Below are 19,416 nucleotides of genomic sequence, written 5' to 3'. Positions count from 1 at the left end.
AGCAAACTTTAGAAGTAGAGAAGCACACAAATAGTAAAGAATGCTTAAAAATCGCTTACTTTACACTATTGGGTACACAAACGTCCTGGGAATTTGGGTGTCTCTAAAAGAATGGTAGAGGTGGTTCAAAGTCTAGGTAAGAAGACTAGGGTCCTTTCTGAGCACATTCCCATTGTGAATAGCCAACAAAGACCCAACTTCTACCCAATAGAAAACTGAACATTTTTTCTTTGAGAAAAACTGAACATCAAAGAAAAGTACAAGTTTACACCTTGAACTTGATAGTTTTTAACACTTCCAAAACTCAAATATCAGAGTATCAGGGAAGTTAGGTATACATATCCTCTGGAAGGGTCTTTAGAACTCTTTTATAAGGAACCCTGGAGACACAAAGTGGAGAGAGAAAGGCATAGAATAAAAGAGAAGTGGGGAGAAACTTATAGATGGGGAGGACCCCCATAAAGATATAACCTAGTTAACAAACCCCACAGTGAAGATAATATAACAAAATCTACCAAAACAGAGAATGATTCATTTTTATTTTGGGTCTTGAATAGCAACAAAATCTGCACATTTACTATCTAAAAGTAAAAAAAAAAAAAAAAAAATCAAAGACTATATAACAAAGAAAGATACTACTTGGGATGATGATGATGAAAAACCAGAAAATACATCTTTGTTAAAGGTGTGTAGTAAGGAACCAGTCTGGAGAAGAACTCTAGTCTGGAGTAGTCCAGAAAGCTCTAACAGAAATATCTTTTTTCTTCCTTTTTTTTTTTTTTTTTTTTTTTTTGGTTTTCCGAGACAGGGTTTCTCTGCAGCTTTAGGGCCTGTCCTGGAGCTAGCTCTTGTAGACCAGGCTGGTCTCGAACTCACAGAGATCTGCCTGCCTCTGCCTCCCGAGTGCTGGGATTAAAGGCGTGCGCCACCACCGCCCGGCTTAACAGAAATATCTTAACGAAGATTAAACAAACACTAATGATCTAAAGAATGGAGACGATACTTTCATATTGACAGTCAGTTTGGGGTTAAGCGGTAAATGTACAAAGAATAAGTTAATGGAGAGTGAGGTAACAACTCAGTGAAGTGCTTGTTGTGCAAGCGTGAGGACCTCAGTTTGACCCCTAGAACCTGTGTAAAAAACCAGGTTTGGTTGTTATGCACTGGTAACCCCAGTGCTGGAAGTGAAGACTGGTGGGTCTCTAAGACTCATTGGCCAGGTCTAGACCAATGAGAGACTCTGTTTCAAAAAGCAAGATTAGCAGTGACTGAGAATGTCAGCCTAGGTTGTCCTCTGGTCTCTCTCTACAAGCACACACACCCTGCCTATATACAAACATGCATGTGTACATAATTAAGCAAAGGCACACACATACACCCAGAAGTAAACATAAAGAACAAAAGAATTATTAACTCCCAGTGGAACTAAAAATCTGCAGAAAAGGAAAACCTAATCATTAACATATTTTACAGTTTGGTATCAACACAACTTACATACTGTCTAACATGTAAACAATGGCTGGTAACTTCATTAAAACAATTACTTTCTTGGAAAGATGAAAAGATTATGACTGTGTTGGGATTGGAGAAGACTGAAGCAAATAGTGATTTTCCATAGGATAAAGTCAATCCCCATAACTGACTTATAGTTTAAATAAACATTATACAAACAAAGAGAACATAGGATTTGCTAACAAAGCAAAATTAATAAGCAAAATAAAATAATACAAAACACACAATCCATACCTCTGCAGTAAATCTACTGGACACTGGTGTAATAAATCCAACTTTACCATCATTAAACACAACAGCAAACCCATCAAGTGTGGCACAGTACTCCATATCTTTAATGTGCACGTCTGCAAAGCCAAGGAATGAGCCTACTGAAGAAAAATACAGAAATAGAATAAGGTTATAATGAACTATTATTTTATATATTTGCGTAGTACTTCCATATGTTGTATATTAAGTTGGTTCTACCTCATATAGAAAGTATAACTACCTCTAGATGACTGAAGATCTACTGAAAATGGTACTGTAGAAAGATTGATGGCTTTTCTTCCATTTGTCATTCCTTCCCAGTGAATTAGATGAAGAAGTCCATCAGAAGTTGCCACAAGGAGATCTTCCAGCACAGACTGCAAACTGGGGAGAAGCAAGCAACTAAAGTCAACTAACTTTTAAGACAACATACTGGGAAAGCAATGAGTATAAATGTAACTGCTTTCAAAAAATGCTTTCTGAGCCGGGCGGTGGTGGCGCACGCCTTTAATCCCAGCACTCGGGAGGCAGAGGCAGGCGGATCTCTGTGAGTTCGAGGCCAGCCTGGTCTACAAGAGCTAGTTCCAGGACAGGCTCTAAAAAAGCTGCAGAGAAACCCTGTCTCGAAAAACCAAAAAAAAAAAAAAAAAAAAAAAAATGCTTTCTGCAAGCCAGGTATGGTGGCACACACCTTTAATTCCAGCATTTAAGAGGCTGAGGGCAGGTGGATCTCTATGGGTTCAAGGCCAGTCCAGCCAGAGTTACACAGTAAGACCCTATTTCAGAAAGAAAGGAAGAAAGATAGAAAAAAGGGGATGGGTGGGAGGGAGGGAGAGAAAGAAGACAGGCAAGCAAGCAGGAAGGAGAAACACAGATAGACCAGCGAGACAGACAGACAGAGTGAGCTTCTCCAAGCAAGGCTAAACATCTGTAAGGTAATAAAACTTCAAACTCTTAAGTTTGAAGCCCGCCTGGTCTACGCTGTGTAAGTTCCAGGATAGTCAGGAGCTAACTACACAGTGAAACTGCCACCTAAAACAAAATAACAGAAACAAAACAAAAATGACAACATTTTTAACTTTAGCAAAGCAGATTAAATCCTTACAGAACACCACCTGTCTATAATTTTATTATAATTTTAATATAGATTAAAAACTTGAAATGTAGAGGCAACAAATTAAAGAATAATAATGAATTGGTTGATGTGACTGAGGACACTGAAGAGGAAAAATAGATGTAACTAACCAAAGGATGGCAAACAGAAACCACAGACTGTACATGTAACAATTCTCTAGCACTGCCTAATAGAAATTTTCAAAAATAAAATGCTTTATGTGTACAATTTGATAACAGTAGTCACATGTAGTGACAATATACCTGAAAATTAATAGAGCACATAATCTCTACATTGTAATAAACAAAGCTGCAATAACTGACCAGATATACAGATAGGAAAATGTGAACCAGAGGAAGAAGAAAAGTTCATCAATATAAACAGACTATTATACAATCCCAATGTTGAATTAACACACAGTGACTTAAAACAATTGTGATATAAATGACAAATGATCTATATGAGGGCTGAGAAGATAGCACAGTTGGTAATGCTTGCCTCCTTGATATGGGAGAGAAGCCTGGGTAAAGTCAGGGTCATGCAATTGCCTGCCTGCCTGCCCCTCACCCTCTGCAACGCTCTCCCCCCCCCCTCCCCGGGAAGGTCAGACTTTGTTCTGTGACACAAGTGTAAGGATCCGAGCTGAGGTTCCTAGTACCCACTTAAAATGCACAGGTGCGGCAGCATACATCTGTTATCCTAGTGTTGGGAGTGTTGGGAGTGTTGAGATGTAGACATAGGTGGATTTCTGAAGTCTGCTGACCAAAAGTTTAAGCAAATGGTTGAACTCCGGGCTCAGTGAGTGACCCCATCTCAAAATAATATGATGGAGGACAACTGGGGAAGCACCAGATGTCAGTCTCCCCTTCTCTTTCTCCACCCCACCACACATCACAAATCTACATGAAAAGTTTACATGAGAGAAGTTTCTGTCCCTCCTGGTCTCACAGTCATTCAGTCCCAAAGAAAAACACAAGGCTTATATTAATCATAAACTGTTTGGCCTATTAACTCAGGCTTATTATTAACAAGCTCTTCCAACTTAAATCAATCCATAATTATCTATAGTTAGTCGTGTGGCTTGGTAACTTTTCTCAGTGAGGCATTTTCATCTTGCTTTCTCTGCATCTGACTGGTGACTCATACCAGAAAAACAAAGCAGCCAAGCCACTAGAGAAGTCTTACCTGTACCAAGACTGGGTGACCACAGACTAAGCAGACTAAGTATAGAGAGCCTCTCTCTTCTCCCATTTTATATTCCCTTTAGTGCTGGGATTAAAAGTGTATGACTCCCTAGTACTAGGATTAAAGGTGTGAGGTACCACCACCTGGATTTATTTCTTCATTGATCTTGGTTAGCCCAGGGTGGACTTGAACTCAGAGATCCATCTGCCTCTTAATCCTGGGATTAAAGGTGTGTGCCACCACTGCTTGACCTCTAGTGGTTTAGCTTTGACCTTCTGATATTTAGGCAAACTTTATTTATTAAAACATAAATAAAATATCACTATATGAAAAGATAAGAAATACCATTCACCTCATTCAATTAAAAGTAAACAAACTTGTTAAACATTGGCTAATGTCAGTTGGTAAAGTAATGAATACTTCTCCAAAAAGTTGAAAAACGGGTCTTGTCACAAACCACCCAATTGCCACTATCATTTAATTTTTAGAGCAAATGTCAAGCCCAATAAATTTCACCTTTTCATGCCGCACTAGTTCTTAAGATATTCTGAGTTTTATTCTTAGCTGTAAGTGCATACTAAAGACACATAAACACACTATGTTCTGAGCTAGACTACTGCACCATTGGCTCCACAGATTATTTAGGTTTCAAGCATAGATATTTTTCAATTTAGGATACTGAGTTCTAAATGATTTTATTAATATGATTAGTAAGGAATATGATGCATTTAATCACATGCTGTCACATGTAACAAAGTAAAATAGTGTTTCTGATTAACCAATTATTACAACTCATAATTACAACTTTTTTCTTTTAAACATTTTCTGTATTCAAGTAATAACAAAAGATGGATGTTTAGTATTAATCTTTATTTAATCAAAAATAAAAGATAACAGTATTTTTACTCATATAAGCATCATTATAACCACTATCTCCAGTTTTAATTATTACACTGGTTGTGATAGTAGAAAATAACTGATTATATAGTCTTTCAGTGTCTTCTCTTTCATTTTACAAATGTATAGATAATTTCCAAGAAGTATATATTAGATCAGCTAACAGTTTTGCTTGAAATGTAATTCTTTTTTTGGAAGTTTGAGAGAAATCTGAGACAAACTCCCAACCACCTAAATTTGCAGAAACTACTCTTACGCATGTGAAAGTCATTGTCTTGGTTAAGATTTCTATTGCTGTGAAGAAGCATTATGACCAAAAGGCAAGTTGGGGAGGGACACGGTTTATTTGGCTTATACTTCCTTATCACAGTTCATCATCGAAGGAAGTCATGACAGAAACTCAAACTGGGTAGGAACCTGAAGGCAGGGACTAGTGCAGAGGTCATGGAGGGGTGTTGCTTACTACTGACTTGCTCCCCATGGCTTGCTCCCCCTGCTTTCTTATAGAACGTAGGACCACCAGCCCAGAAATGCCACCATCCACAATGGGCTATGTTCTCCCCACTCCCCCACCAATCACTAATTAAGAAAATACCTTATAGGCTTGCCTACAATTCAGTCTTATGAAAGCATTTTCTTAATTAAGGCTCTCTTCTCTCAGATGACTTTAATATGTGTCAAGTTGACATAAAACTATCCAGTACAGTCATCACACAGTACAGTCACACACAATTCCTCCCTCTTTTCTTTGGTGGTGCTAGAACTTGAATACTGGGTGGGCCTTGAGCATGGTGAAAACAGGCTTTACTACTGAGCTACACTTCAAGTCCCAGAAATCCTTTTTGCAAAGGCTCTTGTTCTATTTCCAGATGTTACATGGCTTTACCACCAGGTGGAGGCATAAAACCAAATTGGATTGTTATACCTTTTTGGTATATGTTCAAAATTCCTTCTGCATTAAGTAACAGTCTATTAAAATTTACCTTAATAGTGTGTGTGTGTGCTTGCACATCCATGTATATACATGTGAGGACTAAGATGTGCACTGCTCTATCACACTTCACCTTACTTCCTTGAGAAAGTGTCTTTCACTGAACTGGTGCAAGGCTAGCAGCTGGTAATCCCTAGCAATTCTGTCTGCCCACCACAGCACTAGAAGTTATAGGTTTGTGTGTGACTACACCTATTTTATATGGGTATTGAATACTTGAACTTAGGTCTCATGTTTATGCAGAAAGCATTCTTACCCACTGAGTCATCTCAAGTCATATTCTTGAAAGGGCTTTCATCTTGAGCAAATAAAATCGGAAGTGATCAGTAATCTTTGATTAACATAGTGAATATGTTAAATTTTTTCAGTTTAATCACATTTACGCAAATAACAAAGACATTCTTTTCCATGAGAGGATTAAAAATAAGAAAAAAGACTAAATAGGGCAATGACAACAGCCCGCTGCGCATGCCAATCTTGCAGTTTGTTCCAGTGCTATTTTAACAAAAGAAACAATGCACAAAGCCCTTTGTTAGAACTACAAATCAGAGAGGTCTTTTTAAAAAGAGGAATTACATATAAATAGTCCAACAGATTCATTTTATAGTTATATATTCAGTCTTTTTGTTTTTCAAATTGTTTCACATTTATTATTTATTTATCTGGGCAGAGGGGGAATGCTTGGGCATGCCATGTTCCATGTTTGGAGGCCAGAGGACAACCTTGGGAATCAATTCTCTACTTCCATCATGTGAGTACTGGGGAGGTATCTCAGGTCATTAAGTTGGGAAGCAAACACCTTTACCTACAGAACCATCTTGCTAGCCCCCATGGTTCAGTATCTTTGAAACATACTTATTAAAAAAAAAATCTCTTTCCCAAATCTGTTCATTACTTCTTTTTTTTTTTTTTTTTTTTTTTGGTTTTTCGAGACAGGGTTTCTCTGTGGCTTTAGAGCCTGTCCTGGAACTAGCTCTTGTAGACCAGGCTGGTCTCGAACTCACAGAGATCCGCCTGCCTCTGCCTCCCGAGTGCTGGGATTAAAGGCGTGCACCACCACCACCCGGCTTCTTCATTACTTCTTATGTATTCTTCCAGAACAACAAATCTGTAATACTTTTTAAAACCAGGTATTCGTAGTACTAGACTCCTTGTTTATCACTCAGTATATCTGGAGGAATGAGCCTCATTGTTTTTATAGCTGTATACTGTTTATATAAATCATATATATGCAGAAGAAATGATATAAAATTGTCTTAAGTAACAACTAAAAGATCAATCATGCACAATTAAGAACACAAAGTCAAATTGTAAAAATCACTTAAAAAAAAAAAAAACCCACTGTGTACTAATAGATTTTCAGTATTTCTCTCCACTTGCCAAAAACCCTTATTCACACTGGACCCAGAAGGCTTAATGTTTTTTCAAGTGTACATGTACTTCCAAGAAATGTGTGGAGGCTATAAAAGGAACAGCTGCTCTTTTCCTCAACATATATGATTCTATCACAGTCTTTTTTAGTATGTTACATACCATACAACCAAACCAGACATAAATTTTGACACAAAACAATTTTCTTGTTGGTCATGTGATTAACCAACTACATGGTGTCTTGTGGCCAAAAAAATGTCAAATTTAGCGGCATACTATACCTCATGATGGGTGCTTGCAAATCCAATATTTTTTTCATTTCTAAATTTAGTGCTGGGGCACAATGTTCTTCCTTGAAATGAGGTATCCCCTTCATTTGTGGACTTCCTCTAAGAGAAAAAGCACAAGGTTAAGATAAAATATAAAATTTGCCCCCACCTGCACCTAATATACACTGAATTAAACAAACATAACCAAACTTAGAAAGCAGGTGTTCATCCTAGAGTCACAAATGAAAATCAAACTTGAATTCTATCACAGTAGATACATTTATATATCAACTAGATGTTAAGTAAGCTTGACTAATGCAACTTGTGTTGAGGGACTGAGGGAGAAAAGCAGAGGAACAAAGGGATGGATGGGTGGGGGAGTGAAGGAATGGAAGAATAGAGGGAAAGAGAGATGGAGAGATGGAGAGAGAGAGGGAGGAAGGATAGAGAGATGGAGGAAAGAGAAAGGGAAAATTAAGATGAACTCTCAAGAGAACCAACAAACATTTTGTTTAAAATGACTATAAGAGCTTCCCTAGCTAGGAAACTAATAGATGCGGTATATAATTCCACATGTAGTAGTGTATGGTCTAAACTGTTCATTTATTTCACCTTATTCCACACCCTATCTTTGATTCCTATTCTCTGGGTATTTATCAGAATTAATGTCAAAATCAAGGATGTAATTAGATTTTTTATAACTTGGCAATAAATAACTGGTGTATATATATGTGTGTGTTTGTGTATACACACCTATATATGTATATATACATATATATTTAAATCATGGTGATTAAGGGCTGCCTAAGAGTATTGCTAGACCAATGCCAAGAAACTGAGCACATAACTCTTAGTGACTACAGAACCATCTTGAATTTATCTCCACATGGCATGGTTGTATGTCTAGTCTTCCTCACTGCCTGTGTTGGATTTAATAGTTATGTATCTGTCTTTGGGTTTCTATTGCTGTGATAAACACCATGATCAAAGGCAACTTGAAGAAGAGGAGGTTTATTTTGCTTACATTTCTATATCACAGTCCATCATTGAAGAAACTGAGGGGAGGAACTCAAGGGAGGAACTTGGAAGTCAGAACTGAAGCAGAGGCCATAGAGGAACACTGCTTACTGGCTTGCTCTTGTCTTGCTCAGCCTATTTTCTCTTATATTGCCCACGATAGGCTATATATAAGAAACTCTTCCAATATGTAAGAATTCTTCCACATCAATCATTAAGCAAGAAAATGCTCTATATGGGCTTGCCTATAGTTTAGTCTTCTTATGGAGGAGGCATTTTCTCAACTGAGTCTCTCTTGTGAAATGATTAGCTTATGTCGTTGACATAGGACTAATCAACACAGTATCTTTTGTGGCAGTTATAATTTTTTTCAGCAATTGGCCTGATAACATCAATTCTCTTTTCAATCATCTATAATCTTGCAACTCAATTTGTTAATACTAGTGTAGTTATATTCAAAGAGTTTAACAAGACCAATAGCCTTTGAGGTTTCTGGTTTTTGTGAAAATTTCTTTGCTGCTCAGAAACCCATTTTGCTTCCTTTTTGATTGTGGATATTTTCTTTTTTTCCACATATAAGCTTGATGAAGGCTTACTATCATCTTGCTATTGCAAGGACCAGGAATATTTGATTCTATGTCTGACAGGCTAAGCTAGTTGATATTTAACAAGTTAACCATTCATGTTTTTATACAGCTAATATGCTTGGTTAATATGACAGTCTCTAAAAAAATGAGTAATTAATTTACCAGACATCAGGGGCCAGCCACCCAGCCACAGAGTAAGAGCAAAATTAAGATATACAGAAGTAAGAAAAGGAAAAAATGCAAAGGAAAAAGGTAGCTGAGATAATTTAAGTTAGAAAAGCTGGAAAGAAACAAGCTAAGCTAAGGCCGGGCATTAAATAAGTAAGAATAAGCCTCTGGGGTGGCAGGCCCCACAAAAAAGTCAAAAGACTAATGATGTGGGATTCCCCTCTACATGCTATAAATACCATTGGTTAATAAAGAAGCTGCTTTTGGCCTACTGCACCACAGAATAGGGCAAGGCAGGAATTCCAAGCAGATAGAAAAGGAGAGAGTAGGCAGAGTCAGAGAGAAGCTATGTAGCCACCACAGGAGACAGATGCTGGAGGGAACCTTTCCGGTAAGCCACAACCTTGTGGCGATACACAGATGAATATAAATGGTTAATTTAAGATGTAAGAGCTAGCTAGATATATGTTTAAGCAATAGGTCAAATAGTATTGTAATTAATATAGCTTCTGTGTGATTATTTCAGGTCTGGGAAGCTGTGAAATGAACGATTGGCATCTGCCAACAGACTAAAGAGCCAAAATAAATATAAGGCTCCTTTAAGAGCTTCTGCCTGCTGTTGATCCCTTGAGCAACCAGTACTTAAAGTAGGAACAAAATATGAAGTAAAAACGCCTGCCACAGCACAAACATCAGCATTCTAGAACTCTAGGAAAGTTGAATGCAGTCACACCTCTGACCTGGCCGCTAGCTTTGAGCTTAGCTTTAGGACCTGACCCAAGAGTGGGCAGGGCCAGCCTACAGAGCATGCAGAGGATCCAGGAGTAGCTTACAGTCTAAAGTTTGCTCGTGTGGTCAAAAAAGGCTAAAAGATATGCAGTAAAAGAGGTACATTACTCTAGCCCTCCCCCCTTATGGACCAAATACTTTAAAAAAAAGAGGAATATATTTTTCTTAAATATGCTCTGAATGAGCTGGAGAGATGGCTCAGCAGTTAAGAGCATTGGCAGCTCTTCTAGAGGTCCTGAGTTCAATTCCCAGGAGCCACAACCATCTATAATGTGATCTGATGCCCTCTCATATGGCATATGTGCACGTGTTCTACCACTGCACTACCACTGATCTCCAGCCCCTGACATTAACTTTACTTATTTATTACTATCTTAGAACTCTTAATTAAATACCAGTTTATAAAAAGAAGTCTTACAAATTTAGTGACATATGAAAAAATAGTTAATTACGGTAATAAGAATGAATTTCCAAAAATAAGATGAGCCTGAAATGTGCTAGTCTTGATCTAGGGAGTTCTGGCTGTCCTAGCCAAGCTTGAGTCTAAGGGCTAGTCTCTAGTCTCAAGTTTCCGGGACCTTGGCTTTGGTTCTCCAGTCCCAGTTCTGAAGTTTAGAATGGTGCTTTCTCTATATCACATATTTCATTGGTTGTAGATAATCTGATCTGGTGTCCTTTCTATGGTGAAGGACTTGTTGGGGGTTGAATTCAGGGCCTCACACATGCTAAATAATTCTTCATCACTGAGCTATACTTAATTATTTACCAGTAAGCCCATAATTAATGAAAGTAGTTCTAGATAAAATAATCTTAAATGTGCTTCAATAGTCTCCAGTAGAAAATAACTGAAAGCAGTTCAAACTGACAGATGAGCCTGTAGGTAGTCATTTTTAATTATTAAAACAGTGTAAATGATCTCAAACTATCCAGCCAGAAAGCAAACAAAAAAAAAAACTGGATAAAATACACACACACAAAAACTACAGTCATCGGAGAGCAGGCGGAAGGATGATGACTGCAAGGCCAGCTAGGGCTACAAAGTGAGAACATGTCACAAACAGAAAAAAACAGTTCTCTAGCAAAAGTCAATTTCCAGACTACCATATACAGTGGGAGAACCCAAGTATAACGCAGTTTAAGTTAAAGAAAGAAGAAAGATTAACATTCAGGGAAACAAGTTTGTGAAGCAGAACAACAGAAAGGTTAACGTTACACTGAAAAAGAGCTCTAGAAATCTCTGTTCCCCTTACGATATCAGGTATTGAGCCATTCTTAAGAAACCACACCAAGTCAAACAAAGGATAAACTAGTAAGGTTTGGGGTCCCTGGAGGAGACCTCTAGTTCTGATGAGCTAGAGTAGAGACCATGGAAGACAGTCTAAAGTGCAGGCACAATCCATCCTTGTGAAGCATGCCAATACGCCTCAAACTAGTCAGCATGTTTTCCAAGTAACCTGTCACCCACGACAAACCTCACCATTCTTTAAAAGAAAACCACAAAACTCTTCAAATGGAAAACACAAAGATCAGATAATCAACAGTATAGTTATGCAAACTAAAATCACTAGACATGTGATATGACCCAGTAATTCTATACATGGACATTTATTTACCCAAGAAATAAAGGACAAATGGAGAGTGGGATGGGATTATAATCTAAAAAAGCAAAATATTTACATTTTTAAATCTTTTTTTTAAAAGATTTATTTATTTATTATGTATACAACAACATTCCTTCCATGTATGCTTGCATGCCAGAAGAGGGCACCAGATCTCATTACAGATGGTTGTGAGCCACCATGTGGTTGCTGGGAATTGAACTCAGGACCTCTGGAAGAGCAGTCAGTGCTCTTAACCTCTGAGCCATCTCTCCAGCCCCCTACATTTTTAAATCTTTATTTGCTTATTTTAAAACAAAAAACTGATTGCTAGAATAAAATTTTTAAAGAGTGCTATGGGAATGTATATAAAGGACTAGTGACTTCATGAGTACAGAGGAGGACAAGAGAGTTGGGAAGAAACTTTGGAGAATAAAGCAGATGGTTGCTCTTGGTTCAAAAGCCAAGCCAGATAGCTTGCTCACATAAAAATATAGTGGGGGAGCAGGCCACCCAGCGCAAATAAACACAGACATTGTGCCTTCTACCACAGTCTACATATGGAGGGCAATAAAAGCTTTTAAGAATCACATTTTTAGGTTTTTGTTTTTGATAAACAATTTATTTATTTATTTTTTCGAGACAGGGTTTCTCTGCAGCTTTAGAGCCTGTCCTGGAACTAGCTCTTGTAAACCAGGCTGGTCTCGAACTCACAGAGATCCGCCTGCCTCTGCCTCCCGAGTGCTGGGATTAAAGGCGTGCGCCACCACCGCCCGGCTTTTGATAAACAATTTATAAAGGTAAGACTAGAAGACAAACTAGTGCACAGATGATTCTAGAAGCACTAGAGAGTATAACTGGTCAAAGAAATTTGATTACTGAACAAATACAGGAAGTGAAGAGCAACAATGAATCTGTAGTTTTCCACTTCATAGGTCTACGTATAGGATTATGGTAACTGCAGTCAAGTTTGGTATAGCACACCAGGTTTGGTTTGTCAGGAGGCAATAGGTATGGCTTAAACATCATGAATTTGAGGCTACTACTGAAACATTTAAATTGACTTAATCATAGATGTAAACTTGGCACTCAAGAAATGATCAGATGCCGGGCGGTGGTGGCGCACGCCTTTAATCCCAGCACTCGGGAAGCAGAGGCAGGTGGATCTCTGTGAGTTCGAGACCAGCCTGGTCTACAAGAGCTAGTTCCAGGACAGGCTCTAAAGCCACAGAGAAACCCTGTCTCGAAAAACCAAAAAAAAAAAAAAAAAAAAAAAAACAGATATAGACCTCACCTACTTACAGCACAGTTAAAGGCAAAGAAAACACAGGGGGAAAAACATCTCTTGAATACACTAAAGCACTGTGCAACTATTATAATTGACAGTGCTGACTTAAATCCACTGACAAATTTATGGACTAGATGGTAGTAGTCCCACTTATCAGATAAGTAAAATGGAGCTGAAAAAATGCACATACACAGACACACACTCACACAAAACTCACAGCAACATAACTAATCCTAAAACCTAAGGAAAACCACGAGAAAATATACAGGGAGAGGGCAAGCAAATTATATGTTTAAATCATTAGAGGTAAATTATAAAAGATAATAACAATCTAGGAAAAAGTTACAAGTACCAAACTTAATAGAGAGTGAGCTGATTCAAGTACATGGTGGTTCTCTATACAGAAGAAAACTGGCTCTAAACTTTTCTAATTTAAATTACTTTTAAAAAGTCACAATGTAGTATTTCATTTTTATAGTTATAGCTACACAAAAACATCCCTTCTTACTAATGATAATTTTTTTGTTAGAACCTAAAACTTACATTATTTTCTCACCCCAAAAGGCCATTCCCCTAAGTGTATGTTGTGTTCCCCTCAAACTCTTTAAGCTCTTTTTACGTGATGCCTTCTCAATGAAGATCCTAAGGATTCAGTTTCAAGCTGTAGTTCCATTCCTCATTCCCTAACCCTGCTTTATTTGTCTGCATAACATACAATGTATTATAATTATGCAAGCTGTAAGTAAAGCTGTTTTGCTAACGCCTTCCCCCCTCCTCTCTCTCTCTCTCTCTCTCTCTCTCTCTCTCTCTCTCACACACACACACACACACACACACACACAAAACACACACCTCACTGCTACATCTCCAGCAGCTAGCAGCTTTCAAAGTCCCTGGAGACTTTAAAAAAAAAAAGCAAAAACTACAAGTGATCTTTAATTTGGTAATAATAGCAATAATTAATAATAACAATGTGCAAGGACCTATAAACTGGGCAGGCATTTAATAATTCTATCAGTATTTCGATTTAGATGGCACCTTTGGGATGTGCCTGTGACAAGAGGAGTTTCAGAACTTAGGATTATGTAATAGTATTCTATCTCATCCTATTAATAAATGCTAGTACAATCACAATGTAAACATTAATGAATGCATGAGATATGCAAAGTTCAAAAGCTAAATATTATATATGTAAATCTACAGAACAGACGCATGCTGAAATCAAACTAGAGAGAGATGTTTTGAGACTATCAAAGATAAACATTTTTAAGACCACTATCACCTATTCTCTCAAAAACAAGATATCTATTAGAAGGCAGGAAGAATTAGTTGAAATTTTCTCTCTAAAAACCTAACACCACTGGGCAGTGCTGACACATACCTTTAGTCTTAGCACTGGGGAGGTAGAGGTGGGCAGATATCTGATTTTGATGCCAGCATAGTCTAGAATGAGTTCTAGGACAGCCAGAGCTACATAGAGAAAGCCTGTCTCGAAACACCAAAACATAACAAAACAAAACAAACAAACAAAAACAAAACAAACCAACCAACCAAATAAACAAAAACTAACACCAATGACTCATTAGCAATAATAAAAAGGTATAATCATGTGTCACCAAACTGTTTCAATCAAATGTGGATTTCATATGTAGTGGTAGTCCTATAAAATTAAAATAGAGTAGAAAAATTCTCATTGCTCAGTGATGCTGTAGTCATTGTTAACAGGAAGCACAACACACTGCATGTCTGTTTGTGATGGTGCTGATGTTAATATAGACAAGCCTGCTGAGGTGCCAGTTGTATGGAAGTGTATTCAGAGCTCCTGGTGTCGGCTATCTAAAGATGTCAAAACTGTGCTTATAAAAAATGTAAAGCTCTGGCTCCAGGGTTGGAAGCAGCTGATAGACACAGTGGGGCTGAATGTAGGTTACTAGGGTGTGACCTTGTGTGTCTGCATATAGTCTTCACCAATAAAGTGGGTGTCACGATAAAAAAAAAAAATGTAAAGCTCATGGGTATCATTTCTATTTTTAGGTATGTTCAGATACACGAACATCACTGTACAACGGCACAAATATCACTGCTCAGTTTCACACAGTAATGTGCTGTACAGGTTGGTAACCGAGACTGTGGCGGCCGTAGAACCGCACGCTGTGACACCTACATTCCTGGAGTGCACTCTGTAACATGAGACAAATGAAGCCCTAAGGCTGCACTTCTCAGACATATCCTTGTCTTCTGGTGATACAGGACTGTAAAGGTATCTTGAGCAAACTTTAGTGTGAACAGAAATCATTCTGAACTCTCTTGTCTTCTACATGTGGAATGAGTTAGTGGACATTTATAGCCCACAATGTGGGCTTCTTCTGCCAAAAACAGCTGGATTTTTGGAGATAAATTGTTGAAATTAACAACAGCAGCTAACCTCAATTTCTTTTCTTTCCAAATAGTACTGCTCACTGACAGCAAACGGGTAAGAAGTTTCACATATCTGATAAAATATGTTAGGAAAAGAGGTAAAAGAGGATAAGTGATTGTTTTAAAAAACATTTTTTACAGAACTATACCTATTTCTGTAATATCAGTTAATTAAACATTTCAAATTTTAGTAATTATTAAATTTTTGCAGAGCTGGATATCAATTCTAAGACCTTATACATAGTAGGCAAGCAGACTAAAGCACTAAACCATATCTCTAGCCCCAGTGAAGGCTGGACTCAGTAAAACGTTTATTTAAAAAAAAGAAAAAAAAATGCTAAATCAGGCATGGTGGGAGTATCATCTGGGTCCACAAGCTCAAGGGCAAGCCTGAGCAACACAACAAAGCCCTACCTCAAAAACAAACAACAAACAAATAAAAGTTAACAGATGATGGAGGAGTGTCTATGTGTTACTTTCATTGATTAATAAAAAAAACTGCCTTGGCCCTTTAATAGAACAGAAAATTAGGTAGGCGGAGTAAACAGAACAGAATTCTAGGAAAGAGAAGGGAGACGCTTCAGTAAGTCGCCATGCTTCTCTCCAAGACAGACGCAGGTTAAGATCTCTCCTGGTAAGTGATCACCTCGTGGTGCTACACAGATTACTAAATATGGGTTAAAGGAAGATGTGAGAAGTTAGCCAATAAGAGGCTGAACCTAATGGGCCAGGCAGTGTTTAAAAGAATACAGTTTCCGTGTAATTATTTTGGGTAAAGCTAGCCGGGTGGCGGGACACAGCCCGCCGCTCCTTCTACAGATTGGCGCTCCAACGAGGTGATTAAATCCACTTAAAAACCTGAGAGGGCTTTAAATCAAGGAGAGAGAGAGTTCAACACAGCTTTTTGCTGTTTGCTAGGGCGTGCCATAGAGAGATTTCCTGTTTCGGCAATAGCGGCAGAGAAAAAGCTGAGTCATTTTAAAATGCAGCTTCTTGGGGCTGTGCCACCAGTGCAAACTCTGGCTTTAAAGCATTACAATGGCTTTTATAGGACTGGATGTTTACGTGCCCACTCGGAATCGGAAAGAAAGTACTGAGACCATGCCAATGTCTCACTGCTCCCTGTCTGCACCTGGGCAGATGGCAGATTCAGGCTTAGGCAGGTGGAAGAACATGGCAGATTCCTGGCACAATACAGAGAGATGTTTTCAGACTGCGCAGTGCTCTGTGTGTCAGATTTGGCTATAACTTGGATGAAAAGAGTTTCTATGCTGCACGCTCAGTCTCAGAATTAAACTGCTGAGTGCGGCTCCAATGTGGACTGCTGTGTGCCTGGAACTGTGTGAGGCTCAGGGGCACCAAATGACTGAGGCAGGATTGGCTCTGGCTCTGCTCTGCGGCTCTGGCTCTGCTCTGCGTTGCTGAACTGTACTGATCTCAGGCAGGATCTATTCTAATTACCATAATAACAGTGCAGTTAAGGTTTAGACTGGGCTGGAAACAGGCAGTACCATATTACCTCTACATGGTGCGACTTAAGATTTTAAGAAGTGCTTAGCATTTTAAGAAATGATCCTGGACAGGAAAAGAATTACAGTTTCAGGAGGTCCCATTTATTCATTGTTGCTCTTATTGTCTGTGCTACTGGGGTTCTACGTAGGAAATGGTCTCCTGTGCCCCTGTGTTATAGACTACTTCCCATTTTCTCATCTATCAGATTCAGTGTGGTCAGATTAATATTAAGGTCTTTAATCCACTGGACTTGAGTCTTGTGCATGATGATAGAAATGGATCTACTTTCATTCTTCTACAGGTTGACATCCAGTTATACCAGCACCATTTGTTAAAGATGCTTTCTTTCTTCCATTGTATACTTTTAGCTCCTTTGTCGAAAATCAGGTGTTCATAGGTTTGTGGATTAATATCTGGGTCTTTGAGTCGATTCCATTGGTCAACATCCCTGTTTTTGTGCTAATACCAAGCTGTTTTCATTACTGTGGCTCTGTAATAGAGTTTGAAGTCAGGGATAGTAATGCCTCTGGAAGTACTTTTATTGTATAAAATTGTTTTGGCTATCCTGGGTTTTTTGTTTTTCCATATAAAGTTGATTACTGTTCTCTCAAGGTCTGTGAAGAATTTTGTTGGGATTTTGATGGGGATTGCATTGAATCTATAGATTGCTTTTGGCAGAATTGCCATTTTTACTGTATTGATCCTGCCAATCCAAGAGCAAGGGAGAATGAATAAAGAAGGTGTGGCACATATACACTTTAGAATTCTACTCAGCAGTAAAAAACAATGACATCTTGAATTTTGCATGCAAATGGATGGAAATAGAAGACACCATCCTGAGTGAGGTAACCCAGACCCAAAAAGAGGAATATGGTATGTACTCACTCATAAGTGGATTCTAGCCATAAATAAAGGACATAGAGCCTATAATTCGTGATACTAGAGAAGCTAAATAAGAAGGTGAACCCAAAGAAAAACATATTGTTATTATCCTGGATATTGGAAATTGACAAAACTGCCTGGCAGGGGTTGGGAGCATGGGGATGGGGGTGAGGTGGGGATAAGGGGAGATGCGGGGAAGAGAAGGGAGAAGGAGAGGATGGGGAGAGCTTGAGGGAATGGGATGGTTGGGATGGAGGAAAGGTGGTTGGGGGAACAGGGAAGTATATATCTTAATTACGGGAGCCATTTTAGAGTTGGCAAGAGTCTGGACTCTAGACGGGTTCCCAGGTGTCCAAGGAGATGTCCCCAGCTTGTTTATTGGGCAGCAGAGGAAAGGGTGCCTGAACTGGCCTTGTCCTATAGCCACACTGATGATTATCTTGCATATTACCATAGAACCTTCATCTGGTGATGGATGGAGATAGAGACAGAGACCCACATTGGAGCACTGGACTGAGCTCCCAAGGTCCTGATGAGGAGCAGAAGGAGGGAGAACATGAGCAAGAAAGTCAGGACCGTGAGGGGTGCGTTCACCCACTGAGACGGTGGGACAGATCTAATGGGAGATCGCCAAGACCAATTGGAATGGGACTGATTGAGCATGTGATCAAACCGGACTCTTTGAATGTGGCTGACTGAGAAGCCAAGGACAATGACTCTACAGCATGGACGGGCTCTGTGTGAGCCTTGTCAGTTTGGATGCTCACCTTCCTGGACCTCAGGGGAGTTGGGAGGACCTTGGACTTCCCATAGTGTAGGGAACCCTGACTGTTCTTTGGCCTGGAGAGGGAGGGAGTGGGGGGTATGGGTGGAGGGGAGGAGATGGGAATTTTTAATAAAATAAAAATTTTTAAAAAATTTTAAAAATAGATCAATAGTTAGTCCCATACAGGGGGTTCTAGACAGCCAGGACTATATAGAGACCCTGCCTCAAACAAACAAAGCCAAAAATCAACCAAACAAATTTGTAATTACATAAGAACCCCAAAAAGAGTACATGAGAGCTAATTTGTTGAAATTACTTTCATTATGAAGAAATCAGCAAACCTATTTCAAAATTTCCTAAACTCATATTAAATACAGTTAACAAAATTCAAAGTTAAACATTATTTCTAATTTATCCTCAGGAACGTTTCCATCACAGATTTCACTATGAATCTTAAAATGAAAAAGAAAATTAAAGCTTTCAGCCAATCTACATAATGACATATTGGCAAAGATAAAGAGATATTTTAATATAGGGTGGAATTTACAAAGATACAAAAAATAAACAGAATTTTACATAATAAATGACATTTGAAATGAAAAGAGTTATTTAATAAGACTGACTTCCTGCATCTACCAGAATGCTAGAAATTTTAGGTGGGAACTACAAAAGATCATGGAAGCATCTGAGCTGTGGGCTCAGGTGCAGTGTAATGGAAAATGATGTGTAGTCTGGGGTTAAGATGCTGTCATGTAATACAGGAAAGCCAAGATGCTCTAGAAATAAGGCTTATTTGATGAACT

The 19,416-nt window shown here is 38.6% G+C and overlaps 1 protein-coding gene across 4 annotated transcripts in view; it reads right to left on the bottom strand.

Moving 5' to 3' along the window:
* The window catches only part of Ric1 (RIC1 homolog, RAB6A GEF complex partner 1), an 89,580-nt gene that overhangs the window by 33,979 nt on the left and 36,185 nt on the right, over positions 1-19,416 (bottom strand). For 3 of the 4 annotated variants that reach the window (XR_005286266.1, XM_038337651.2, XM_038337667.2), the window contains exons 4-6: positions 7,601-7,708; positions 2,003-2,145; positions 1,747-1,883 (exon numbers count right to left, since the gene is read on the bottom strand). Coding sequence is in view for 3 of the 4 variants with exons in the window: in XM_038337651.2 (XP_038193579.1) it covers positions 1,747-1,883; positions 2,003-2,145; positions 7,601-7,708 (388 nt within the window). In the remaining variant the exon portion in view is untranslated. The remainder of the gene's footprint in view (positions 1-1,746; positions 1,884-2,002; positions 2,146-7,600; positions 7,709-19,416) is intronic. The other variant, XM_038337660.2, reaches the window with a different exon arrangement.

The sequence above is a fragment of the Arvicola amphibius genome, chromosome 1 (assembly GCF_903992535.2).
Source record: "Arvicola amphibius chromosome 1, mArvAmp1.2, whole genome shotgun sequence".
NCBI classification, from domain to species: Eukaryota; Metazoa; Chordata; class Mammalia; order Rodentia; family Cricetidae; genus Arvicola; species Arvicola amphibius.
This window is presented reverse-complemented; position numbering and strand designations above follow the sequence as displayed.